Source organism: Phalacrocorax aristotelis, chromosome 2 (genome assembly GCF_949628215.1).
Source record: "Phalacrocorax aristotelis chromosome 2, bGulAri2.1, whole genome shotgun sequence".
In the NCBI taxonomy this organism is placed as follows: domain Eukaryota; kingdom Metazoa; phylum Chordata; class Aves; order Suliformes; family Phalacrocoracidae; genus Phalacrocorax; species Phalacrocorax aristotelis.
Genome location: NC_134277.1, coordinates 57,434,269 through 57,461,800, shown reverse-complemented (window position 1 = coordinate 57,461,800; position 27,532 = coordinate 57,434,269). Strand labels below are relative to the sequence as shown.

The 27,532-nt window shown below is 42.2% G+C and overlaps 1 protein-coding gene across 2 annotated transcripts in view; it reads left to right on the top strand.

Moving 5' to 3' along the window:
• GLI3 (GLI family zinc finger 3) overlaps positions 1–27,532 on the top strand; it is a 211,396-nt gene that overhangs the window by 51,720 nt on the left and 132,144 nt on the right. For both annotated transcript variants that reach the window (XM_075083707.1, XM_075083708.1), the window contains one exon: positions 15,240–15,482. In XM_075083707.1, coding sequence (XP_074939808.1) covers positions 15,240–15,482 — 243 coding nt within the window. The remainder of the gene's footprint in view (positions 1–15,239; positions 15,483–27,532) is intronic.

Below are 27,532 nucleotides of genomic sequence, written 5' to 3'. Positions count from 1 at the left end.
GTTGGTTTTCAAAAAGGTATGTACTTCATGCTAACAAATGCAGTCATAGATAACTCTTAAACGCAAACTGTATAAAGTAGATGTGATGCTACATACTCTGAAAACTTGTGTTCTCAGGCTCTTTAAACTGGGCACCTACAACTAGGGACAGTGAATGGGTAGTCTCTGTAGGCAGTGGATAATACCATCTCTTCACCTTGCAGAACTGTTGTAAAATACATTTTGTTAATATTCATGAAGCACTCATATTACGGTGATGAGTGCCAGAGAAAGCCCAGGAGGAAATTAATAATTCTACCTGGAGAGCTGGGCTTCAATGAAGTGCAGCACATAGAGCGGAGGAGCCACACATTGAGCTCTGAGAGGAGAGCCAGGTAGTGACAAGCTGCTCATTAAACACACACTGTCCACCCTGTGCACTGGATGGAGCTGGGGTCTTGCAGAACAAAAATGGCAGATGGTACTTACACATGTGAGGTCATAACTGATGGTGCATAGGTGACCTTAATTTTGCCATGTCTTTCTTTTGCAGGCTTGATATTACATTCCAATTATCCTCTTTCTTGTATTATGTTTGACTGGCTCTGTGTGTACATAAATGTGTAATGCTTCATCGTAAACAGTATGTGATAGTTTTGTTTTACACTTGTGGCAAAAATGCGCACTACTCTGAAGTCCTTACAGGTAAAACATCACAATTTGGGAAGAGGGAGGATAAATTAATGACCTATCGTTACAGAGTAGGTAGCTGCAATCATGTGATGGGCTTCCCTGAGTGGTGCTCCTCAGATGAGTAGCTGCAGGACAGCGTCCTAGGTGATTAAGCAGGCTGATATTTTTTCCTCATTCCCCATATTGTTGATGCTCTGTTCTGTTGCCTAATGATTTAGAAACCTGCTTGCATTCCATGAAAATTTTGATTACTGGCTCCTTCTCAGTAATGAGACAACTTGCTGGGTCATAGATATTTTATTGGTTTAAGGTGCAATTTGTTCCCAGCTTCCTTTGGGCCCGCTCCTGCTATTGTTTCCTGCTTGTAACTTTCACCAAAGTGAATTGTGGTCTTCCTTTGTGGAGGAGTTGAGAAGAAGGCCCTTTTGCCAGTAAACCCTGCCTCTGATATACAAGTCTGACATTTTTACAACCATGCTGCTAGTCTATGAAGATGACTATGATCACTCCTGAGCCACACTTTTAATTGCTAGCCTTCGTTAAGACTGTGCATGTATAGCTTTTCTAATTTCCCGTTTGTGACAGATTTTATGGTAAGCCTACCAAGAGCACTCAACTACTTGCAAACACTATGGATATCTTCATCATCCAGATACTGTTGTAGCGCACAGAACTGCATATGAAACTGTTCTTTGGTTAGTTAGAATCAACTACACTTCTGTTAGTTATGATTAGTTAGTAACTTAGAATCAACTACAGCATTCTGGTGCTATAAGTTGTAAGATTTATCCTGGAAACTTGCTCTGAGTCACATCCCTAATCAGGATCTTTGTTTGTGTTTCTGTGAGACACAAAGCTCCTTGGAGTAGGAATGGACCTTCCTGGGAATTTCTTTCTGGGCATGATTTTCTGGTGTCTAATAAGGTGCTGGTTCTGATCAAGGATCTTTTTTTTTTTCCTTCTGGTGGGACACTTATTACACTATGCTTCTTAAATACTCTCTTGGGTGATAAAGAGAAGTCATTCTGCAACCTTGGTGTTAGAAGGGCTGATAATAGAGCATCTCTTCCACCTGGCTGCTTTTTTTTGGTAGAGATCTAATACAGAAACTCCTGCCCCAGACAAAAATGGTTTAATCTGATCAGTGGGTTTGAAAGCTACGGAAAGGAGACACCAAATGCCTTTTGTGGGAAATGGTGAAGGTTAGGAGGGAGTAAATATTATTTTTAATGAGAGAAGTTCTGTTGAGATATGCAGATTCAGACATAAGAGTGGATACATGGGATACATTGTATATTATTGGCATCTGTTTACCTTACTACTTTATGCACTTCTATATTCTTTTTATGCTTAACTTGAGGCTTTGGCAAGCTTACTCTCAAAGTATTTTGAACCTTGATTTCCCTGAACTTCCTAGGAAAATAGCAAGTTTCACCTTCTTTTGACATGGCATTATGTATTACTTCAGGCTTACTTGAAAGGGTTTGGTAGTTACACTGGGGTGCTGTGGGGGACTCGTGGTGGTACAAGACTGAAAAAAGGCTGAATGTCTCTAAAGCCTCTGAAATGCTATACAGTAATTTTTATGTGAACGAAAGGGCAGTGATGTGATGCAGTCCATGGTTTGCCACTGTGCAAGGGAATTGCTCTAGATGGAGACATTAAAGTTTTAAAAATGTGTTAAAGAAAAAGAAACAAATAGGCTTCGTGTGTTCAGAAATGTGGACAGATTAATTCTGAAGATACCAAGAAGTGAATTAGGATTCCTGCTGCTTGCTTGATTGACAGCTAGTTGTAAAAACATACAGCAATAGTGTGTTTGAAAAGTCAGTGAGCAAATGCAGGCCACGGCAGAGAGCTCAGTTCAGCTGTTTCTGAAATTACATAGACACCCCTGATTTGTGCCAGTTAGATTGCTGGTTCAAGGCTTTGGTTAATATCAAAAGTAGTGCATGTACTTTGATGTTAACACTCTTTAATGTCCAAGTTTACATCTTTGTTTCCGTGATTTTTGAAGATAAGACCCGAAAGAGAGGGAAGTACGTAGTTCAGTGCAGCTGACAGTGGTAACCTTACTGCTCTAGAAAAGATTTCCCCCCCACCCCCCCCAGTCTTTAGAGAAGAGTTGCAACAAGCAAGCTCGATACGTGTTCTGTGAGGAAGCTGTGGACTGTCAGTCTTTTGCTATGAAAAACTAGCATTTTCTAATGGGAACTTATTTACAGCTAGCCGGTTTTGATGTTACAGTTCTGGTACATCTAAACAGGCTAACTGAATTTTATAGGACAAGTGTGTTATCCTCCTTGCAGAATATATGAGATTTATGTTAATACAAGAAACTCTTGTGGCACAGTTGACAACATTGTCATGGATAGCTGTAGTATACCTTAAAGGGTTTAGGCGACAGGTTATCTTGTGCTATTTTTCATGCTTACAAGACTTGTGGTAAAATTGGTCCAAACAATGAGATTAGCAGGAAAGTATTATTCTTAATCGGAAAGATTTGGCAGTGTGATGTGAGAGATCTGTGTTCCAAAAGACTATTGTTTCCTCTATAAAGGGGAAAAAAAAAGAATGCTCGTTGCTGGCAAGATGGACCTTCTGTCCTGCACTGGGGAAGAAAGAACATGGCCACTATTTGGAAAAAAGCTTCTTAAAATATTTAGCGGTCCATAGAGAACATTGGTAAATCAAGTCCACTGCCATTATTTTTTTTTTCGGGAAGCTTATTAAAAGCTGCTGTTCAGAAGGTAAGCCAGTTTAAATATGAAGAGGGGGAAACGGCGTGTTTTGGGTGAGATTTCTTTGTTAATAATATAATAGGCAGAATGGTTGGATGGGGTAGGCTTTGTGAATTCAGGGCGGTAACACTTTAAAGGGTGGTTTGTTTCATTCTGATTTTACAGGTGGGTTTTTTCCCCCTCCCCTTGGAGGGAAGTGGTAAATTGTTATTAGTCGGTAGTTATGTATTTGTGGACAAGTTGTGCAAGTCGTGGACAACCATTTTACGTAACAGAAATGGGAGGCATGCTGCTTTTTGTGGAATTGGGACATGTAATATACAGGGTTATTTGTAGGGCAGCTTTGGGTTGACTTCAACATATTCTGCTTTCAGGTCTAACTGGATGTTTTTGTATATAAACCAAATGGACCTTGAATCCTTCCATCATTACTGTGCTTATTAGCTATATAAAAATACTTTTATTAAATCGGTTACCAGTATTTTACCCATTTGGTGAGTGAAGAAAGACAGTTGTGAGAAGTGAAGTGGCTTATGGAAGACCAGGGTGAGATTTGAGGAGCGGAAAGATTTTCAAGGCCAGGGTCCACTGTGAATTCTCCCGTAATGATTTTACCTTTGCAAGAACAAGCAACCCATGACAGTTGCTTGTGAAATGCTTGCAGAAGTTGTGTTTTCCTTTAAAAGAAAGTTCTGGTTATTCTTTTCAAGAGGAAGCACCCTTTCTGACATAAGTTTTGTTTCTTTTTGCCTCACCTTTGTTCAGTGCAACAGTGCAGCACCTTTTTTCATGCAAAACTTGTTAACAGGAATAGAGGAGAACGGATTTTCGTTCTGATTCCGCCATGATGGGGAAAAAGTGTGTAGTATGCTTAGGGATAGTTAGAATTCTTAGTGGTACATTCAAGAGGCAGTCCTACTTTGTTTTTTAAAAACAGGCTCCTTTCACTAAAATTTACTAATTCTTTTGTTGTTGGAATACTTTCTGGATTGGAATGGATCCTTCTTTACTGGCTACAGTTTTGCATTCTTTCTCAGCACACAGAAGTGATTATACTCCTGGGCAGTGTGCAGTGACTTATTTTGCTTATTTGTATATAGCCAATTGAACTTTTCAGGTGGTTCCCTTTTTCTTCCCCAATCTCCTTCTTGTACAAATCATGCTTATTTAACTTTTTTGGGGGATGAAACTTAATGTATTTTTCTATTAAATGAATGTTGCCTGAAAATCTAGGTAGCCAAAAACTAAGGAAACATTAAAATCTTCTTTTGCCAGATTGTGCGTGGATGAAGCCACCAAAACATGATTAACAAGTTAAGAATGCTCTTTTTGAGCTGCCGTGGCTAGTGTAGTAGGAAGAGAGGGTGCTGCTTTAATAAAATTGTTCTGACATTTTCTTTCTGATCATATGAGTGTTTTTCTAACTTGGCTATCTTTCTGATCTCAGGTGTCCTTTGCATAATGAAGTATCAAAACCAGTTTTGCTCATTTCTAGAACTCAATAGAAAACATTAACCACTAACTTGTTTTAATCCATAAAATTATCTGGTTGGTGTTCAGTTCCTCCTGCTGTGGGGGTTGTGTTGAGAAACTGGAAAAAGCTGTTCTGCCTCAGGCTTTCTTGCCTCTGCTCAAATGTAGCAGACGAGGCTGGTGGACCCTGCCAGAGGCTGGGAAGCCTGGCCAGAAGTGTGCAGCAGAAGTGGAGAAGGGAAGAGTGCCACTGGCAAGGAAGAACTCACTGGCCTGGGAAGGGGACCCTAGATGCTAGTGAGCTGTAGTCAATTATCTTAATTCTCCAACTCCATGTGTCACAAGCCTTCTCTCCAAAGCTTTAAGAGTATTCTTCCCCTAGGTGAGGTGAGTGGAGATCATGGTACGAAGAATTTGCTCCTTCCTTTCCTCCCAGGCTCTCTGTCCTCCATCCCTCTTTGCCCACTCACATGTACCCGTCCTTGGATCCAGTCTGATGCTTGTGGCTGGCAGTAGTATTTTTTGAAGAGTGGAATGTGAAGACAGTAACTATGAGGTAGTATGACAGTGTGCACCTCTGCCAGAGCTCCTCCATCCTCCTTAGTGGAGAAAACTGAGAAGAAAATAAGTGGGGGAACCAGGTTGGTCTTTGGGAAGGTCAAGCACTTTTTAAGGCCTGAGGAGAGAGCTTTTTTTTTTTTCCTTTTGTAAGGAGGTGTCTTCAGGCAGGTTAGACAGCCTCTGAACTTTAACACTTACTGCACCTACTCAATAGGTAAAATAGATGGCATCAGGTCTGAGGTTCTCAGAATACCAAATTCTTGGGGGAGAAGCAGTGTTGATAAAAGGAATATTTGATGATATCTGTGGATTAGTAGCTCTGCAGTTTAACTAATGCACCAATGCCCAGAAGATCATTCAAAGCATCAAATCGTTTGGTCTATAGGACTTGATTGTTTTGTGGGGTGGTGTTTTTCTTTGCTTGGAGGCATCCTTTGCTCTAAGTCTTCCATTTGTTTTGCAGTGTCTTCTCCCAGATTATTTAGACTTCTGATGAGGAATGTGAAAAGTCTCATTTCTATGTTCAGGCATCCAGCATGCCTGTGTGGACACTTACATGCTGATATCCGTGTATCACGCGGAGCCTCATCTGCAGTCATTTGGATTTTATGGAATGTAAGGTGGAGCTGAATTTGTGAGTGTACGTGACCACATGTGTCTGTATACATATGTGTATACAGAAATACATATACCTCTGCACACATAAAAACATGGCATTCAGATTTTTTCCCGAGACCTTGATGAAATCATTGTTCGCAACTGAGATTGTAGCCACTGTAAATCAGGGCAGAGTAACCCATAACATATTTTTAAACAGCTGGTATGCTTCAGAGGCCAGAACTACAGGGATGTAATGGAAACACTGACTCTTACTGCAACTGTGCAAAAGGATGCAGCAATAAATAAATTTTGCAATGAAATAGGTGATATCTGCCATCTAAACTGAAGGGTTGCCATGGCTCTGGGTTGTTGCAAACCACCTAGTGATTGGCTAATGATTGCATTTAGCAGTTTGAATCCACTGAAGGAAGAAAAGGAAGAAATGTCAACTCTGTGTGCAACACTAATTGAAGTAACTTTTTTATTCTATCAAGGCTAAGGTGTCTGGGCTGTAGATGCTAAAGGGAGATGGTGCACCAAAGGGTTTATAACTTCTCTTTCACTCTTGTACGGCTTCTAAGCATGGCTGACCAAATTTATACCAGGCTACAAACAGCTTTGTAAAATAGCTTTAAGGCCCAGTGTTGCTGCTGCTTGGTAAAAGTGACAGCACCACAGAATGTCCCCCAGTGTCTGAGTGAAATGAGGCAGTTACCCTCATATAGGCATAAATGTGCTATTAGATGGTTGAGAAATAAATTCCCCTCCCCACCCCCCCAAACCCTCCTGGGAATTTATTGTAGTGCCTTTGATGTAACTAATTAGCCTGCTCGAAGTAAGCAGTGACTAACAGTCTAATAACTGGCTAATGGAAGGAACTTCATAATGTTTTCAAATCCTTTTGAGTGTCTTGCAAGAGGCTGGGGAGCTTTTCCCTGCTGAGAAATGGTTGCCAATACTGAGATCCTGATGTCTGTAGTCAGCTTTCTCCAAGTTATATTTGAGACTCCTGGCTTTTTGAAGGGGCTGGATGTTGGAGAGGAGCAATAGTCCTAGAGATATTCTGGGAGTGCAAAGCTTTGAGTTTTAGCCCTGATCAGCAGACTTTGAGCAAATATTTCAGTTTGGGGCTGTCACACTGTAACTTGCAGTCTTTGCTGAATTTTGTGAGGTGGACCACTTTTTAAAAGGGGAAATGAAAAAGTAACACTGTTTTTGCAAGAGATTTTTTTCTTGTGGGAGTTTCCCAACCTCAAGTAGCAAATCAAAACATAAAATTTACTATATCAATAAAGGGAGGTGTTTTTGCCTGCCTTCTCGTTCTGCAAATTTAAAAGGAGAAAACGTGTACTACGTATTAATTTTGCCAATTAATTATACCTTCAAATATCTTCTGCATTAAGGCTTTCCTTTTTTTTTTCCTTGTCCAATGGAACTACAAAGGACTTACCACTAAGAGTCCCTTTCTCATCAAGCTAATGATACAGCATTTCCACATGCTAGCAAACACCTCCAGTACGTTTTCCAGGCACAGACCCTTCGCGCCCAATGACCAGACCATTTCTGATGCTGGACGTGAATCCCTCTTGCTCTACTTGCATGAGTAGTTTCACTGAATCCGTGGTATTAATGGTGTGAGTAAAGCAAGCAGGATTTGGGCCTTGTAGGCCCCATGAAGGTAAACTCAGTACCTGGGCACAGGGTTTAGTGTTTCTCCTGCAGCAGCCAATGTCGTCACTAACACCTAACCCAGAGTGCTGGGGGTTGCGCTTGCGAGCGGTGTTAAGTATCACTGCAATAATCCACTGTCTGCCATGGGAGAAACATGCAGCCCTGAACTTGGGAAGGGAGAAAATGATTTTCAGCTGTTTTCATTTAAATTGTTTGTTTTTGTTATTTTAAAGCCTGTGTGGAAATGGGCTGGGAGAGGGCTTGTTCAGAAGTGAGGCTCCCACTTCTTTGGAGTCTGACCCTGTGAGCTGCTGGGAATTAGTGCCTCTGTTAGCTTCCCTGAGACTCACAGCCCCGTGGGCTGGGGCTGGGCATTGCAGGGGCTCAGGCTCTGTGTATTGGCTGGGTGGCTGTTCAGCGGGCGGCTCTAGGCAAACTTGACCAACAGGACACCATGGGAATCTGGTTTGCAGCAAGCAACTTCCGCAGCTTGATCCACAGTTATTGAAGTCAAGTGGGATGGCTCAAGTGTCAGGTCAGTAACTTCAGGACTATACCCAAATGTTACTCCTTTTCCCTTCCCTGCTCCCCCTGCCCCATGTCCTGCACATAGGATGAGGTGCAAGGCAGCCCAGCCCTCCTCCTGCCCTCCTTGTCTGCCTTCTGAGGCCGAGAGACTGAGGACTGATGGAGTTTTCCACAGCACCCTTTGTGTGTAGGTGGCTGTGTCTGCAGCTACCTCTTGTGTTCCCTAAGTAGGATTTTTTTTTTTAGCTGAAATGAGATTTTTAGCATCTCCCTAGAGGTCTGATGCTGGGGTTTGTAGATTCAGACCCCCAGTTAAATCTTGGTAGGTGTTTGCTTATATGAAATTTTCAAGGTGGTTTGATTTTTATGTAACTTCATATATGTCTGTTTAACTTCAGTCACTTGGTTTTAGTTGGGAGCAGTTGGGGAGGCACCATGTAAATTCATCTGGATAATCAAGAAATTGAGGTAAAGACATTGCTAGTAACAAGGCTTTCTCTGACCTAGATGTATGAAAAAGTTTACCTGAATTTTAAGCTGCTTTGTACCATTAGCAGGTTCCCCAGCAGTCTTGGAAGAGTTATGTACACAGCTGGAAAAGGCTGTGAGCCATGTTCTGCTGATAGCAATGCATGGCTGACAGCATGAGCTCCGTACAGGGCCAGTCTTGCCTCCTCCGGGTCGGTGGGAGCTCTGCCATTGACCCAGAGGAGCGCAGGATCAGGCTCTGTTTTGGAAGTCGCAGAAACTGTATTGATGTGCTGTGTTCTGGCCTCCTCCGTACTTTCCAAAAAAAGGACTTAATTGAGTTGCACTGTAGGTGCAGCAAAAATGAACATATCATTTGTGGAAAATAATGGGGTGGTGGTGTATTGTGTAGGTATTGTCAGGGTTGGGTCTGCTCTCTGCCTCGTTGTTAAATCCTTTTCTTCCAGTGAAAGTTAAAGATGACAAACAAAAGAATATAACAGGTTTCTCAAAACAGACAAAACAGAAGAGCTGTGTATTCGTATTCAAAGGTCACAAATCAGTTCCTGGAAAATACTATACATACGGTAATGGGAAAATAACTAAGCTGAAAATCCATTACGAATGGGAATATAAATCTATACATTTCCAGTGGTGAGCTCAGATAATGTATGCTTATTTATAAGACAGAAGTCTTGTATAAGGTATGCTTAAGCATTGCAAATAAAGTGAGTATCATACTTGTTATCTAATAGATTTTGTAGCCTCTTGTATGGTTGGAGTCTATTTTTAAAACCAATTATGTGCATTGTGCTTCATATCTGTTAGTGTTTCCAGAGCCTGTACTTCATGTGCAGTTGCTCCAAAAGCAGGAAAATAACAAACTTGGGTTCAAGAGTGCCCAATTTAAACTACTGTACCCACCCAAAGCAAAACTTTGGCTACAACATGCACTGTTTTTAAAGGCATGCACAATCCTATAGAGGTATTTCCTCCTGCTTTGCTCTTAAGGTGGCCAGAGAGTAGTGATCAGTGTGTGTATGCAGGGAGGCGCAGACACAGATGTCCTAATGAGCCTGGCAATTGCTCTGTTGCATCATTTCAAGAAAGAAAATATCTTAGACCTTCTTAAAAGTGAGGGGAAATTGCTTTCTTACTTAGGTATCTATTCTGTTAAGGACCTAAGTAGTCAATCTTTTTTTACATTCCGTCTGTCCTCCCTCCCCCTGCTTCCTTCTGGCTCACAGCAACCTAAAATGCTACTTTTCTGGGAAAGACTGATATTCTGACTTCAGTTTTGTAATTTAATGATGGAGAGTTTCCTTAGTAAACCAAATTTAGAGTACTAGAATGCTTATCTTATATCCAGACCTTGAACATAAAAGGCATTTTATACCAGCAATTGTTCATTTAATGAGCAATTGCAGAGTGCAGGACAGTTAAGGGATTGAGCTATATGCACCATTATTGCAAGAAGTATTCCGAAATACCAGAAATAGGACGTAAGCTCTGATCAGGGGGACTGTGAGCACAATTACCTTCTTTTCAAATCCTTCTGTGACACTGCGGGAGGAAAAAGGACTTTGAAACTTGAAAGGAAAGAGCTTGCTTTCAACCTCAAAAGCTAGGAGGAAAGGGCTCTGAAATTTGCTCAGTATTCCCAATTCACCATTAGCCTGTTTCTTCCTTTAGCCTCAAGGCATTCTCCGCTTTTTGAAAAGATGTTAAGAAATTCAGTCACAATAGAGAGCCTAGTTTTGAACATGTTTCACTCGGTCCATTGAGGTCTGGTCTTCAGCCTTTGTGTGGGGTGAATTGAGCTGAGCAGCAAGCTGGTTGGGGAGAGGTGAATGAGCAGTCTCTGTGCAGTCACAAATTCTGGCAAAGAAAAGATTACCCTTTCCTTTATTTTACAATATGCATTCCTGTACAATCCTGCTAGTGGCAATATGCGGAGCAGAGCTTGTGCTTAGGTCAATATGGAGCACTTGGTTTATAGCAACTCTTGTTAAGTTTGTCTTGTAATTGAAGCTGCTGTTGACCTTGCTTGGAGACCATTTGTAAAACCGTTTATTTAGCATAAACTGAAATAATAAACCCTCCTTCTCTTAGGCCGATTGTGATAGGGTGACATTAGTTTGATTTAATGATTAGCCGCCTGACCCCTCAGCTAGAGAGAGCTGCTTGAATAGGGAGAGTTCACTAGGAAGCACACAGGAAGAATACTAATGAGCTTGTTAAATTTAGCATGGCACCAACCACTTTTAATTCCTCTAATGGGAGAAGCACTGCCTCTGAGAGAGAGGGAGGGAGATGGGGAGAGGGGGGAAAAGTGAGAGAGAGGAGAAGAGAGGGAGGAATGCCCACATCCTGGTAGCCAGAGAATTTTGGTCAAGAGAAGAGCTTGGAGGGAGCATTAGCCAGGGTCTCTTGGACTGAGTTGTAAGTACCTTATCGTTTCTCTTACCCAGCCGAAGTGTGTCGGCAGATTGCTTGTGAGATGGTAATGCTCTCTGCAAGTCACATGCAGAAATGTGGCAATGAAACTTAATACATAAAGAGATTTAACTGGGCTGGGGTTGTCTTGTTTAAGCGGGAGGTATCTCTGAAGTGTGTTGCGACTGATTTTTAGTATGATGTATTAATAGATTTCAACTTCTTTTTAGTTGCTGATTTTGAGGTTTAAAGTAAAAGAGCTTCTACTTTGTGCTGGTCTACAATAAAGTTCAACAGGGAAAGAAAGTTTAATGGATTTTTGCATTAGGTTTTGGCTTGTCCCGATTTTTAATTTTCTGGGTAAATTAGCAGAGCAATTAAAAGTGTGTTTATTCAGGCATGCTGTCCAGTGTGAATTTTTTTTGAAAAAGGTTGTTGATTAAATGAGGTGCTCCTTGGTGCTTAGCACTCCTAATAAAAACTGCTTCTGATCAGAATAGAAGGACTAAATCGTGTATTTCTCAGTGGATGGGAGAACCTTGGAGTAATGTGATCGTTCCAGGCTGGGCACTGGTAACATGTCTCTGGCTACTGGCTTGTTAAGACAGAGTAGGGTATACATAAAGAAAGAGAAGCTTATGCAGATTGCTTTTGGGGCCTGATTACTTTTTTCTTCTTATTTAACCCTTCTCTCTTATACCCACAAAAGGTAGGATGAGCTGTGCTGGAGTCAGTGGAGTCCCACCAGCAGGAAGGAGGTGGAGATGAGGGAGGATCAGTCCCTTTAATTTTGGCATTTCTCTCAGCAAGTTTTTAGTAAATCGGATGTTTCTTTTCACCCTAAAGTCAGCCACTTCTAAAACGTGAGCAGAGCAGTAACAGTTGTCATGTATTTGGCTGTAAACCCCTTTGGCAGATGCTGCCGGAGAAGTAGGCTGTTTGCTTACATTTTTGCTATAGAGTCCCACTTGTTGCCATGGTGGACAGTATGTTTCTGTCAATAATTTGGCCTGGCGCAGCTTGCCTGCACTTACTCCTAAAACTTCATTGAACGATTCAGCTGAAACAGAACAAGATTAGGCAGCTTTTGCCTTTTGGCACACTGGAGCGGCTTGCTTGCTGTTGTGAGAGTCAGCAGCATTACTGCAAGAGGAGTTTCCTGCTTGGTGCCCAGGGAGATCCTGCAAACTGCCTCCTGCCTGTTCGTGTCCTGGAGCACAGGTGCTGTCAAGAGTCTCATCTGCCCCCTATCAAAAGCAGCTCAGTGGCATGGAGTGGGAAGTAAATGCTTAGCGAGATGTTTGGCTGTTGAATATGCTTCACTATTGCAAAAATGCTGTAATGTTTACTTTAAAAAAAAAAATACTTCTGGTGACATTTTACATGGCAGACAGCGTACAGAAACGTTTGACTTCTAACAGCACGCGGCAGTAATTTCATAATGGGGAGAGACTCTTTGATGCAGAAGGAAAACCACTGCTTTTTTTCTTTCCTTTTTTCCTTGAGGAACCAGGAAAAAAGGAAAGCCTATTAAAACAAAGCACACTTTTCCTTTAGTTTCAAAGTTACTGCAAGCAGGTTTTGAATTTCATTCAGCAATTTGGAAAATCGGCTTGTTCCATAACAGTCACTAGTACCTTGATTCATGATGCATACATGTTTTGAGAAGGGAAGAATAAAAGTGGAGCCTGCAGACAGACGTCACCTTCTTGTTGTATCCCAGGATGGCAGTTTTAACAAATATTATCTTTATGTGGAAGTGTAAAAGAACTGAAATACTATCTGATCCTCGGATTGATTATACAGCCCCACGAATCACTCCAGCTTGCTTCTTTCCATACTGTGGTAGCACAGGTTAGCTTGCTCTGCTTAAGGGTCTGTCAGGATTTCAAATAGAGTGTAATCCCCCATTTTTACAAGAGTTTACATCTCATCAGTGAAAGTTCACTCTAGGTTGAAATTTAACATAAAAGACTCCAGCTAGAGAGAAACACGATGGAAAATATGACTTTGGGGTGATTTTTTTAAAAACTTTTTTAGTTATACAAGCAGCTTTCTAAAAACCTCATATAAGTTTTAAAGTTTTAGACTCCCTTTTGCACTTTCTTAACTAAAACCAGCTTTGGTGTAAAAAGTTGAAACCTTAAACCCTGCTAATCAAGAGCAGGGACCGGTGCCTGTGCATATTAATAAAAAGTAGAAAAGGGCAAAGGGTTTAAATTCTGCAGTGGTGCTGTCCGTTTCCATTAACTCTTTCTCCTCAGACCCAATCCTGGAAACGCTCTGTATGGAGAATTACTGCTGGCTGTAAAAAGAATTCAGTCCCTGGAAGATGCTGATAAGTCAGCAGACCCTGGTTGCTGTAATACTTGGAGATAGGAAAATAATTAAGCACTCAATAGGCTATGCTGCTGGGTTTTCTTGTTGTTGCTACCTGGGAGGAGAGGGGGCAGGGCGAAGCCCAGTGAGCTCTGCATTCAAAGCAATGGTGTAGCTAGTTTATGCATATATTGGCTAAAATTCAGGTCCAGGTATCTATGCGTATGGAGCCTGTTTCTAATCTAATTCATATGAAGGTGAGTAGTTTGAGTTATGCTGGTGTCAAGCTTGGTGAAAGTAGTCTACTGGTGAATTGCTCACTGGTGCTTTTGTGCTGTGAACGAGTGTACCAGAGCAAAGTACAAGTAAAAAGTCAGAGATTTGAGGTCAGGGCTGAAAACTGAAATGCCGTCTTGGCACTGTTGTCAATGATTCTTCCTTGCGTGTGGATTGTAGAGTGAGTGTACCTTAGTTTTATTTCCTAGGGGTGTTTTGATTTCCTTCCCAGTTACCTTTTTTGATCCTGGTGTTTAATATGAGGTTCTTCATGCACTTACAGAACTGCTGAGCAACTTCTGAAGCTAAGCATATTTATCAATACTTTTTCAAGATGTATTGGTGTATGCCTGTATGTGCAGGGTGGGTGATGGAGCAAGGCTGTACCTGGAGTGTGCTTATGGGCCGGGATTACGGCCAGCAACTATCCTTGTTTAGAGAAAAGTCGCTGTGTTTTAATGCAATAATGCAACTTTAGGAGAGCATTTACAGTAGAGACTTGTGTAGCTAACAAAATCCCTCCACCATATGGGATGTGTGAAATGTACCCAGGAACGTGCATCTGGTTTCTGAAAACTAGAACTGTTTGGGCTCGTTTTTGAAGGGTGCACGTGGTCTGTGGTGTTTAAAATTCACGGGGGAGCAGGGGGCTGGTTCCACACCCAGTCCTGGGGCTGCCTGCAAGGGATTCTGGTGGAGCCATCATCAGGAGGCCCTTTTCCCTTCACAGTTGGTACAGCAGGCCTAGAGGTTTAGTCCAGGCTAGGACTTGGGTTTGATATCCTAACTTTTTTCTTTTTCCCCTTAGTCATTAAAAATTTGTGGGTTTTTGTGTGGATATGGGGAAGAAGGGGGGAGCATGTTCCACCACATTCCACACCCTCGTGGTGACACTGGTAGAGATGGTGGCCACACTTGTGCCTGCATGATGCTGCTGGCGCTGTATCTTGAGCAATTTTACCCACTTTATTGTAGCCCACTTCTGATTGCTAGCGACCTTCCTGCGAGGCTCCAGCCTCTCACACAAGCAAACTTCCAGGGACTGGAGCTGGGCTGCAGAGCAGCAGTGGGTGGCTAGGTTTGATTTAGGCCCAGCCAGCGGGGTTCATCTTCTCCTCTGTGACAAATTGTTTTTTGCCTACCTATCAGGCAGCCCAAACTCCCAGTCTCCTTGTCCCAGAGGCAAGAAAACAGCAAGCCTGTGTCTGTTCTCTCATGATTGATAGCCCTGCCGGTAGGAGCATCGGCGCATGGGTGACGATGATCTACCGCTCAGCAGCTGCCCGCTCTGAACAGGCGGGCTTCCCCAGACCATCTCTCATAGCCACACATGCACCTACTGTCACAAACTTACACTGTGAGGAGGGGTTAGTGAGGAGGAGGGTGGTGGGGAGAACTTTTCTTTATTATGTTTGCTAAAAATGGGCTAAAAGTGCGTGTCTCTTTCTCCTTCCCTTCTCTTTTTCTTTTCCCTCTTTTTTTTTTTTTTTGCAGAGGATGAAAGTCCTGGGCAGACCTATCACAGAGAGAGAAGGAACGCGATCACAATGCAGCCGCAGGGTGGGCAAGGCCTCGGCAAGATCAGTGAAGAGCCTTCCACGTCGAGTGAGGAAAGGGCCTCATTAATCAAGAAGGAGATCCATGGATCTATATCGCACCTTCCTGAACCTTCTGTACCCTACCGTGGGACACTCTTTACCATGGACCCCCGAAACGGTTACATGGACCCTCATTACCGTGAGTATTGATTGCTGGTTTGTTTGGGGATGCAAAGTTGGAAGGCTGTCAAATTTAATGCAGGTTTATTTGTCGCCTTGCACTGTCCCCAGGGAGAACTGCTCTGTCTAGGGGCAGGGTTGAGGTAATACAATCTTTTTTCTGAAGTTAAAAACTGGGGGGCAGTTGCATTGCAGCACAAAATTATCACAGGCCTCTGCAAAGCAACTTGCACAGGACATCTCATCTGTTGCTAATCCTCAGCCATCCAGGGTTGCATTTGCTCCACCTCCTTAATACATGAAGAAAAAAAGCCTCATTAAAGAAAGCACAGAAGGAAAATGAAACAGGCCTTAAAATCAGCCTTTTAAAACAATGTTAAAGTACGGTATTAAGAGAAGGAAGGACCGTGCCTTGTACAAGAAAAATGTTTGGGTTTTTTTTTTTTTGGGTAGAAGGTTTATTGCAGTGTTTTTGGGGGTCTTTGTTTTGGAGGTTTTTTTAGGAATTTGTGTGTGTGAGTATGTGGGCTGATGGAGTGGCTTTGCAGTTTTCTTCCCCTGCTATAGTTCCCTGAAGTTGTAGGGCGGTGGAAAAGGCAAATGGTTTCTGCTTCTGAATTCCTGCTCAGGCATTAATAAAAAAGTAAGAAATTAACTGACACTTGAACACAGATGTGGAAAGGATTTCTCCACAGGCAAATATAAGTTAAGCAATTTTTTCATCTGCTTCTAGTTTACAAAAAAAGAAAGAGGGGGAAAAAAATCATTTAGTTGTGTAGTAATGAAGTACATCTTGAGGTGTCAAGGCTTGTGCCTTTTGATTATAGATTTATCACCCAGTCAGGATACAGATTTGCCATTTAACCTTCCAGCCTCCAGTTCCAGATGATAGGCTTAAGACCCACAAAGAGGGGCCAGTCTGTGTTAGGTTTTTTCCACATCATTCAGAAATTTTAGTGTTTTAAGGCAAAAGGTCATTAGCCAGATGACTGATTAGTGAGGACAGCTGATTAGTGCATGTTTTTTTGCTAAAGAAAGAGCCAGGGATAAAAGCTAATTTTATCCCTTCATTAGTTGGGCTAGCAGCAAAGGGGAATGTTCACTCATCAGGGTGCAGATCAAAGTATGTCTCGCACAACCTTAAGTCTCACCAACCTTTTTTTTTTTTTAAAAAAAAAAGCCTGATTGTTAATAAGGATGGAGGTATTATCAGAAAATGAACACTTGTTGTCTTTATAGTTTAGACCAGTATTTAGGGAAAAAGTTTTGCAGTTAACCTTTTGAGCTTTCTTCTAGTGTAGGCAGTTGGTTTCTGTATACCCTCCTCTCTCACACAGCCCTGCTCAAACCCCCTGGGGGAGTTACTCATCTTTCTGCTGAGGAGGATGTGCAGCAGCACACCAGCAGCAGACTTGTCTGCCAGAGAGTCATGAATGTGCAGAGCAAACAACTGCTCCTGAGCAGCAGTGCGTAGTGATACTAGCTTGTGGGTTGGAGACACCATTCGTAGCTTACGGTTTGTTAATGCAACCCCCAAATCTCATTTAAAAATAAAATCTTATTAGGGAAGCAAAATAGCTTCTCTGTTTATAGGCAGTGTGGCTGGGGAAAGATGAAATGTGGGATGAAAACAACCCCCCTAGACAACCTTGTGCTGAATTTAGTGGTGACAATTGCCATTTTGACCATCTGATCAGCTGCCAGCTCACCCCTTAAATCTAGTTCAAAGATTCAGACTGAAGAAAAAGGGCTGGCTGGTCAGAATGAGTCTGATGGGTGTTCATTTAGTTTTATTGAATTTGCCTTTTGATGAGAATTCTCAAGATATAATGAAGGTACTAGGTCTATATTGTGACCAATAATGCTAGCTAGTTAGGATGTGTGGGCTACGAGAAAAACATTGATGCCAGAAGTTGAGAGAACAGCAGAAGTTATCCAGCATGTAAGAGTAGAGAAACAGGAGAAGTTAATTTTAAATGAGCAACATGATCTTAAAGCAGAAGTCCAAGTCAGAAAACATCAGATGGGCAGACCTGCTTCACCACTGCTGTAGTGAGTTGTACATTTGTACTCACCGATTTACAAAATCCCTCAAGCTATGAATGTTGTGAAGAGCCATCATGCTTTTATTTACTTTTAATGGATGTGATACAGAAGGACAACTAAGGAGACAAATGTCTAGTTAGATTTCTAGGAAAGCAGACAGGCTTACTGAAATTTTCATAGTAGTTCTATCATGTATATATATGTAAGACATGCTTTCATCCAAGCGGTGATTGTATTCAGGCTGACGCTTATAGTGGTCCATATGAAAAAACTGAATAATGTAAACGTACCCCAGTCCCACTGTAGCAACAGGTGAAGAACCAGCAAGGCTATTGTTCCTTCCTTAGTTTCTTGCCAGTTTTGCTGGGCATATGGATAGAAAATACTGTTTTAATTCAATGTAGTTGGGTATGTAAACACTCACAGTAATTCCTTAGTTTCCCTGTGGTTGGAAAATATAGACTTTTCAAGATGCCTAATTTGTGCTTCTATTTATACCCACTTTGTATTTAAAAGTGTGGGCAGGCTTCCTGTAACACAGGAAAAGGGAAAATAATTTTTTTGAAGAAGGACATCTGTATATTTTTATGGCAAGAAAAGAAAAAGAGCATTTAAGTCACTTGTGTGTGGAATGCATGTCCCTTCCAGGAGCTGCAGTTATTAGAAACAACTTGAATGCTTTGCATTTCTATATGTAAGCGTGTGTGTCTGTATATGTGCATTGTAGGATTTTTTTGTCATAATTTTTTTTCCCAATTAAAATAACTGCTGTTGTAAATGTTGGAAATAATAGTTACCATATACATGGAATAAATACCTCACTGAGGGGGAGTTTGCTCTCCTGCAGAGTGTGGGTGGGGATAATGGTTGTGTTTCAAGTGGACCAGCTTTTCAGACAGCTGGGATGAAACATGCTGTGGAGCTGGCGGCCCTTCTGCACTGCCAGAGAGCCCCTCAACCATTTAGCAACAGAGAATCAGAGCAGCCTCATGCTCAGCCCACAGCTCTCTGTCCTCCAAGACAGAAATTTTTGTTTTCTTTTTTGTTACGGATTTCTTCAGTACTGATTAAATATTGCTCACAAAGTGTGGGGGTTTTGGTTTTGTTTTTCTAACTTTTTTAAAAACTTTTTTTAAAAGCTTTAGGGCAGATGACAAAAATGGTGGAGTTTCTTTTCATGTATTGCACCTTTTCTTTTTTGAGAAGACTAGGGTTACTGAGCTTAATCACAGTGTTTCTTAAATGGATTTAAACCCCTGTGTTTCTCAAACACTGATTGCAATGGTAGTGGGAGCCCCTTGTTAATGTAAATGCTGTCTCTAGAGGTGGGGCTGAGGCAGGGGAGGTGGGGACAGCAACTTCCCTTTGTTATTCTCTTCCCCAATTTTAATTCCCACGCAGATTTATGGCAGTGCTAAGACTGTCAAACAAGTCATTCTTCATGGAAAAAATGAATCATTCCTGATGTAAACACTTTGATTTAAAACATACTGCTGGTATTCTTCCCACAGCTCATCTGAAAGAATTGTTAGCTCCTAATTAGTAAAGCCTGAAGAATTATCTTAAGTAAAGAGCAGTGACAGTTCAGTTGGCTCTGATCTAAAAATTCATATATACAGGAATGGCCCTGGCAGGATTCTCTTTCTGGTACATCCCTTCATTTCAAAGAGGTTGCATTGAAAGTGGCTGAAAGCAGGAACTCACTTCTTTACTTTTCTTCTTTTTTTTCTTTTTTTCTTTATTGGGGTTTTATTCTGCTGGTTTTGAAGCTTCTGTATCTATCTGGGGAAGTGGGAACTGCTCATTGCACATTTCATAGGATTAACCCTCCAAAGGTATTGATTGCCCTCAGTTCCCACTGACTGTGTCTGGACTAGTGCTTTGTAAGGATTGGGCCCCCTATAACTGCCCGGGTTAGATTACCCAGTGTTAGATGTCATCTCAAAATCAATTTGCAATGTGAACAAAAGACCACAGCAAGGAAAATACAGTGCTGGTTCACTACGTGCACTTGTTCATTTACTGCATTTTAATTTCTATTGACAAGAATTCCCCTTCTGTCATCTCCCCATAGGAAAGGAAAAAGGAGGGAGGAAAGTAAAACGAAATTAGATTCCGTTTCTGCAAATGCAAACTGGTAACTGAAAACACTGCCTTAAAACACAGTAATTAGAAAGCAGTGACTTTTCATGGCAATATGGCTTGAACCATGGTGGGCAGCTATATGTGGTGCATTGGATGATGACAGCAAGTCCAGGTCGCCATCAGCAGATGATCTCATGGAAGGGGGTCTCCATTTGTTTTGTAGAGGGGGAAGTGGTGGTCCCCCTCGTCCTTTCCCTGGCATGTTTCAGGACTCTGGAGGGACAGTCCAAGACACTTCTTGATAGTCCCAAAGTGGATGCTTTTCTTAGCTCACCTCTAGTTTACCAGTGTCACAGGGTGGCAGGAGCCTGTGATGGTTTCCCTCCAGCCTTGTTGGACAGTGGTAGGAGAGTGTCAGTGGGGAATCATTGTAGAGATTTAAGGCCGGGATCTTTAAAGACATTTAGGGGCTCTTCAATTTCAAAGTGAGTTTGGCCTCTTAAATACCTTTGAAAATCTGGGTCCTACTTCTTCAGCTCTTTCTGCAGCATTCTGCAGGGAAGGGCTTAAGTGCTCTAGTAACAAAGCTCTTCCCTGGCAGTGATTTATGGGGTGGTTTCCAAATGTTGTTAAGGAGGGGTAGTTGAAAATAATAAAAGTTTTAGATTTTACTTAACTTCCAGGGAAAAAAAGCCTTGAGTACAAAACTGAATGTCAGATTACTGGTATCGGCTGAACAACTGAAATGTTGGTCTTTGAGAAAATCAGCATGTTTGCAAAAACATTTTTAGGGTAAAAATCTAAAATGTACTAAATGTACTAAAACCTTTTAACAGTATCAAACAAAAAGCATTACTGCTCTCAAAATCAAATTTAGGGTCAGAGGCAACTTCATTCTGAAATTTTGGAAGGTGCTGCAGATCTCTTAAGCTTAACAGCAGCTTATAAATAGAAATCTTTTCTCTAAGATACCTCCCTGGTCATGTTTGGGAGGTGTTGCTCACTACAAATACTCCTGCCCATTTCTCTGGAGTCCTTCTGTGGAATAAGTGCTGTCTCCTGAGAGCCCTGGAGTTGCTGCCCCTGCGTGGTCCTCTCATTTGGAAGTAACAATTGCACCCGTAGACTTACAGCTGGAAGTGGCACAGACATGTCCATTTTTCTACTAGATTTTTTTTTTTCTCCTCAGCATGAGACAGACTGCAGAAATGCCAATACCTGAAAGCGCTTGGAATGTAATGTGGCTGAGAAGCTGAAAGGTGTTCTTTTAGGTCTGGTTTTTTTTGCTTTGTTTTGTTTTTAAGTTTAGGTGAATACATATCTTTGAATATTGACTTTTTTCCCTTGTCATTACCAGTAATTAATTTCAGCTGGAAACTATAGGCAATGGAATGGAAAGAGGTGATCCTGTTTGTGTGGAGGGTAGAATAGGACATTTATGACATCTTAGGGCCCCATAATTCTGTTGGACTTCAAAATTTTAAAAATGTCTTGAGGATCACATTGAAAAAAAAAAATAGCAACTTACCCCTCTGTTGCACCTAAGAATTTATCTGCCAGATGCTACTGGGTGTGGAGCCTTCTGAGAAGCAGATGAATCCTGCTAATCTCAGCTTTTTTTTTTGTTGTTCATGTGCATGTAAGCTGTGGGGTGAGGTTTTTTGTTTTATGGTTGGTGGGTGGGGTGTGCGTGTGTGGTTTTTTTTTTTTTTTCTTTAAGGAATAGTGAAGATGAAGATGGAGGACAAATGCAAAAACACCTCTTTCACAGATTTCGTTTGCTTTGTCAGCTAAAACTTTTTTAGCTGCTTTACAGTATGTATTTGTTGTATAACTGCCTTCATGGAAGGAGGCAGAATATGTTGCTCAGAGCCGTAGAATCATAGTTAAGAATTCTGGAAAAAAAAGCCAAGAAATAATGTAATCCCTCTCTTCAGCCTCAAGGCAGATCAGCTGTCCCCAGATCAGGAGAGAATGAAAAGCTGCTTCAAAGTTGCTGCAGACATTAATGTATTTAAGAGCCATGTGACAAGATCTGTAGTGGGTTTGGACTGATCTTGTATCCCTACATGGTAACTTCTATAGCATTAGCAGCTGAAAGATGGGGGGGAAAATTCAGAAGCTATAAAAATCAGAGTTGAAAAGTTTTGATAAAGTTTCCTCTTCCCTCCTAGAGATCTGCTAGCATGCAGGAGATATAGTATTTCCCATTGCTGTGTTTTCTGAAAAAAATATACCCATGAACACCCCACCCCCCCAACCCGCCAAGAAAAAAAACTCAAACCCCACAGCCTGACATAAAACTGTTGTGCTCATTACTGCCATTTCAACAGGTAAGATCATTAGTTTTCTCTTTTTTTATTAGTTATCAGAGTGATCTTTGTGCTGTTGTGGAGGCTGTGTAGTGCAAGGGGTTAGCAAAGAATGACAGGTATGCAGAGAACTGGTGGCCAGAGGAAGATTGTTGCAAATTTTGAAGCATCCCATAATGCCTGACGTTGCTGTCTGTCAGTCAGCTTTGTATGAGTGCTCTGCCCTCTAAGCATTTCTTGGCCAAGGGATACCATTTGAAAAGCAACCTCTTTGACTTGGCTGCTTAGAGCTTTAAGAAGGGGTAGCCACTGCTCGGCCTCATGTGGCTTTTGGTGTCAGATGTGTTACCTGTATCTGTGCGGAGCTTTATGGCTGCAACAACTGGAGGCTTTGTGGAAAAGCATGGGGAGCACGTGAACCAGATGCTGGTTCAGAGATCGTGATTTTCACCAAGAATTGAGGCAGATTCTTGCCATGTACTTAACCACTGTACTTTGCACTGCCAGGGAGATGGTTCTCTTGGATTGGTGGTCTTCCTTCTGGCTAATGCAATAGAGGGAATTCAGTTGCCTAAGCAGGTTTCAAGTGATGTTTTTATGCCTGGGAGGTTCCTAGCTGGTCTGTGACTGCCACCCTGGAAAGGCTGGTCTTCACTACATCCTGTATTGTATCTGTTAACTCTGTATGAATGTCTCAACTGCCTTAGGGGACTAAGATGGCACTATGTGTCTGTGTTTAGGCAGCTGAATCCATGTCAGTGATGTAACTGGGTGTTCAGATCAGTGTGTCCAAATGTAGAAAATAAACATTTAAGTTCAGTTCTTTTTTCATCCCTGTCTCTGCTGCCATTATCCAGCTCTTGTGAAGAAATCTGTGGCAATATTGAGATTGCAGAGTAGCTAGTGTCCACAGGGTCCTCCTCTTTCATCGTTCTTTTATGTTAATTTTGTTGTGTTTCAGGTGCTTGTCACTGAGGTCTTGATGTGCACTATCCTTCCTTGCTGCTCCCCTTGGGGCCGGGGGGAAGCCCCAATGTGGGGGACTGAAGGAGCGTGTTGTGTCCAAGAGGATGCCTCAAGCTGGGCAGTGGGGGTAGTGGCAGCGAGGGGGCACAGTGGACCTGTGGATGGACTTGTCAAGGGAGGCTTTGAAATGCAGTGTGGTTCCTGTTGCCAAGGTGTAGTTTCAAGATTGTCCCATGGGAGCCTCTCAGCACCAGCTTTGGCTTCCTGTTGGATTCCAGGGTTGAACAGGCCTTTACTTTTAAGACAGTTTAAATGCTTTGGTTCCTGAACCATTTTCAGGGTCGCTAGTGAATACAGCTTTATTCCTATTGATTGAGCTTAGTACTTAGGAGGAGAGCCTCTTAGCCGTAGCCTCTGCTTCCTTTTATTCACACCTAGCAACCCAATTAGCTTCCTCTTAGCCTGGCTCTTGGGTAGTTTACACAGTACTCTCTAACCTCTTATTAAAACACTGCTCAAATTACTAACAACTGGGGCTCTTGAGCTTGCTCAGTGGGTCACATCTGAGTTTGGAGATCATGTCAGTAATGCTTCCCCTTCAGTCAGAGTTATACTGGCTACCTTTTTTCATTTGTGATCGTAAAACTTACAGCCCAGACAGCAGCCACCAGTGCATGGAACCAGTCCTGTACTAAATATCACTGTGTTGGTAACTCTGTTTTAGAGTACAGTTGCTCTATTGCTGTGTGGTCATTGGCATCTGTGGTGGTGGTTGGTACGTGGCAACAGTAAAGGCAGTACGTGTATGGGAGTGTGTGTTTGTACAGGCTTGTACATCATCTCTGTACTTCCTTTTAAAAACTAGAGTAATCACTTAAAGGCGAAAGAATGTTTTGTATTGTCTTTCAGAATTTGCCTTGCTGAGTTTTTAGAGTTCAGCACAGATAGCTTCCTTGATAACAGAATTGCTTTGTAATCTAAATTATGTTTTTGTGCTTCACACTGAATATGGTAGCAGAGAGGATCCCCCATTGTTCATTCTGGTTTCCCTTTCACATTTCAGTGCTGCCCCGAGCCATCATTTTCCCAAACAGCCGAACGGCGCTGATCCAGAACCCAATGAATTCAGTGACTCAACTGCTGCTGGCTTCAGTGAACTTTATAATAATCCCCTGTTGCCTTATATTCTGCCCTTTCATTTTACCTGCTCCTCGTGCTAGTTGTAATCTAAAATCATAATTCCTAACGATCCATGTTACCATTTTTGCAAATGAAGAGCTATCCTCTATCTACAATCCCTTGTTGAAGTAGCTTATGGTAACACGCCACAAGTAATGGTATATGACATACGTTCAGCTAAATGACTGATTATGGTAACAGCTGAGTGTAACACCATACCAAGTGTTGAAGTAAGTAACTAATGAAGTAGAATGTGTTGAAATAAGTTTCATTCCCCCGTGTCATACTCCTTAGTGTAAAAATGTACTGTGTTTGATTTGTATGTTTTTTCACTACCCTGCCTACAGACACAACTGTTGAAAGCCTTCAGCTTTGGCCTTGACTTCTGTTAGATGTCACTGTTGAAATGAAATTGGGTTAGTTTGGCGAGTAAGGTTTTTTGGATCAAGGCCTATGTTATGTATAAACAGTGGTTGCTCGCTTTACTGGGATGGACCGGCATGGTATGGTGATAGGAAGCTGTTGGCACCAAAGCCACATTTCATGCTGGACTATATTTAAGTTGGCATAGGCACCAGTGATCCACAGTGTTTTTAACAATAAGATTGGTGCCAGACATCAAAAACATTAATTCCTGCTATGATAGGAGTGGAATTTTTTTCTTTTAACTAGAAGGGAGAAGAGGAGCAGTGGTCATATATCACTGGCTAATCATTGAGCTGCCCAGTACTTGGGATGTTTGATTTGGAAAGTCTGATGTATGGCCTGCTTATATATGCCCCTACTTTGGCTAAGACTGGCAGTGACCATGGCCTATGCTTACCTTCACTCTTAGAGCTTTTCAGGTTTTCTTGATTTGTCAACTTGAGTACAGAAAACTTAACTAAGCTTATCAGCACATACAGCTGACTAGAAGAAAACCCTTAAAAATAAAGACCACAGGCCTGATGTGGCTTTGTCTGCTCCTATGGGAAAAATTACAAAACCTGAATGAAACCCAAAATGCTGGCTTATGAAAATGCTTCTAGGTTCTTATGGGGAAATGGCACATCTCTTCAAAGACGGTAGTTACTTACCATGTATGTCACAGATTAACACGTCCTATGTTTAGTAATGCCTTCCATCCTCTGTGCATTATAAACTAGAAGGGCAGGTTGAGGACATGGGCTGTAGTAGTGGTTCCTCCCATAGATGTTAGTTTTGCGAGTATACCACTCCAAAAAGGTGGTCTGTACAGGGAAGTTAAAGCATCTCGTGCCTTTGCATCCTGACCTGCCTTCCCCCTGGGTGTGCAGGGTCCTGCTGACGAGAGGTGTGTAGGCCACTTATTGCTGAGGCCATGCTTGGAGGCTGGCAAAGTGCAAGGTTGACAGGTTTTATCTTAAGGGGGTGGCCTCTGGGCTGCCTTCAAGAGATGATGTAGATATGGATCCTGCTTATTGAGGCTATACAAGGTATTGACACAGCTCTCTGAGGAATCACAGAATTGTAGGGGTTGGAAGGGACCTCTGGAGATCATCTTGTCCAACCCCCTGCTCGAGCAGGGACACCTAGAGCAGGGTGCACAGGACTGCCCAGGTGGGTTCTGAATGTTTCCAGAGAAGGATACTCCACAACCTCTTTGGGCAGCCTGTTCCACTGCTCTGTCACCCTCACAAAGGAAGACAGTTATCTGAAATGGTGTGCTCTTCTGGCTGTTGAGAAGTGACTGTTGTATTTTCCTATGGGAGGCTGGTGCTAGCCTGACACTGCTACATGGTTCTGAAGCACAACACCCTGTTGTGAGAAATGGGGAGAAGTCATCTTCAACTTCAAATTCCTTCTGAGCCTGCCTTGAGGCCAGATTGGTTTGGAAATACATGCCAGTAAGTCTTGACTCCAGAAAATGCTGTGGTCTGCTCAGTAGTGTTTTTTCATGTAATGCCTTTTAAAATTAACATTCCAACCCTATATATCTGCTCCTTGGTTGCTGCAGCCTTTGCTTATCTGTGTGTAATGATGAGAGATCAAGTGTGCAGCTCAGCTGTCTGATGAGTCTTGCCATTTATGTGGTTGGTTGAATCTCCCAGCTGTGATTTCCCAGGAAGCTTCAAAAGCAGAAGGTGCTTTCTATTTCCTGCTTCCATCCTGCTGCGTAATACTTTCATGAGCCCCACCTCACTGCAGCTAATGACACCCTTTTATTTTGTCAGCGCAGGGAACAGAGAGGTGCTGTTGGCAGGCAACATCCTCTTCAGCCTAACCATACTTTGCTGCTTGTTCTTCTGACAGTGCCATGCGGTTAGAAGAAAAGGACTTAAAAGGTGATCCAGAATTGATTGAACGCAAGAGTAGGAAGCTAGAGGTGGGAGCTGTAGCAGCATTACCCCTCAGCCCAGCCTTTTTAGGACTGTGGTGACTTCTATGTTGTGGCTTGTAGCTATCAGAATAAAATCTGATGAAAACCCCCTGAATGCATCTTCAGCTCTCTAACTCTGGCTGATACCTACTGGAAGTACATGTCACCAAGGCGGTAGGAGCGTGACTGCCAGCGTATCGCTGTTTACAGATGGAACCCTAATGCGTGACATTGATGGTAAAGCTATATCCCTGTGTGTGAGCCAGGGTGTATACTTTATATCAATGTATGAATGTGTCTCAGGTAGCAGAGCTGCTATTTTATTCAAACTGGCCAACTCCTTGTTTTAATCTAGGATGAATTCAGCACTGCTACAATATACTGGACACTGATATTATAGGATATTTGTGTGCAATATGGGGTGCATGCTTACCCTACCGTAATTTGGTGTTTTCTCTGAGGCTTGTTGCTTCCTGGTTATTTTCCTGCTTATTTTTGTAATGTGATTTTTCATATACTTCTGTATTATGAACCTTTTTGTTTTTTTAAGCTATCTCTGATATGCAGCTTTCATATCTTGGCTCCCAGCAACATTGAACCTCATCATAAAGTCCCTTCGTGTAAAAACCAGCTAGTTATAACTCTCAAAAATAAGAGGCTCGTCTCCTGAGGACAGCTCCATATTGCGGGTGGAGTATAATCCTTAACATTGTTTTTTTGCTTTCAAATAGCTGGGGACAGTAAGTCAAGGAGTGAGAACTCCCTTTGTTTCATGTAGTGTGCATTTCAGGGAAAGAATGTAACAGAGCAGAAAATGAAGAAAGACATAAAAGAATCTCAGCTCAAGGAGGTCAGATCCATCAGAGGCTTAGCGTTGCCTTCAAAGATGCCTGGGACAGGTGGCAGTTCAAGACAATCAGAGGAGAAGCATCCGCTAGCGCTGAGATAAGGGATTCTTGCAGAATCCTGCTATCTGGTCCCAGTTTGCTTTGATGTAACTCTGCTAGAGAAGACTTCTGGGAGCAGGCTACTGCTTCCCTCCGTGATAGGCTGCTGTTGTTCAGCCTTTTAAGGTCTCATTACAGTGGTCCTTGAGGATTAATCCTCTTTAAGGTTTACATGGGAATGGTTTTGTCTGAAGGC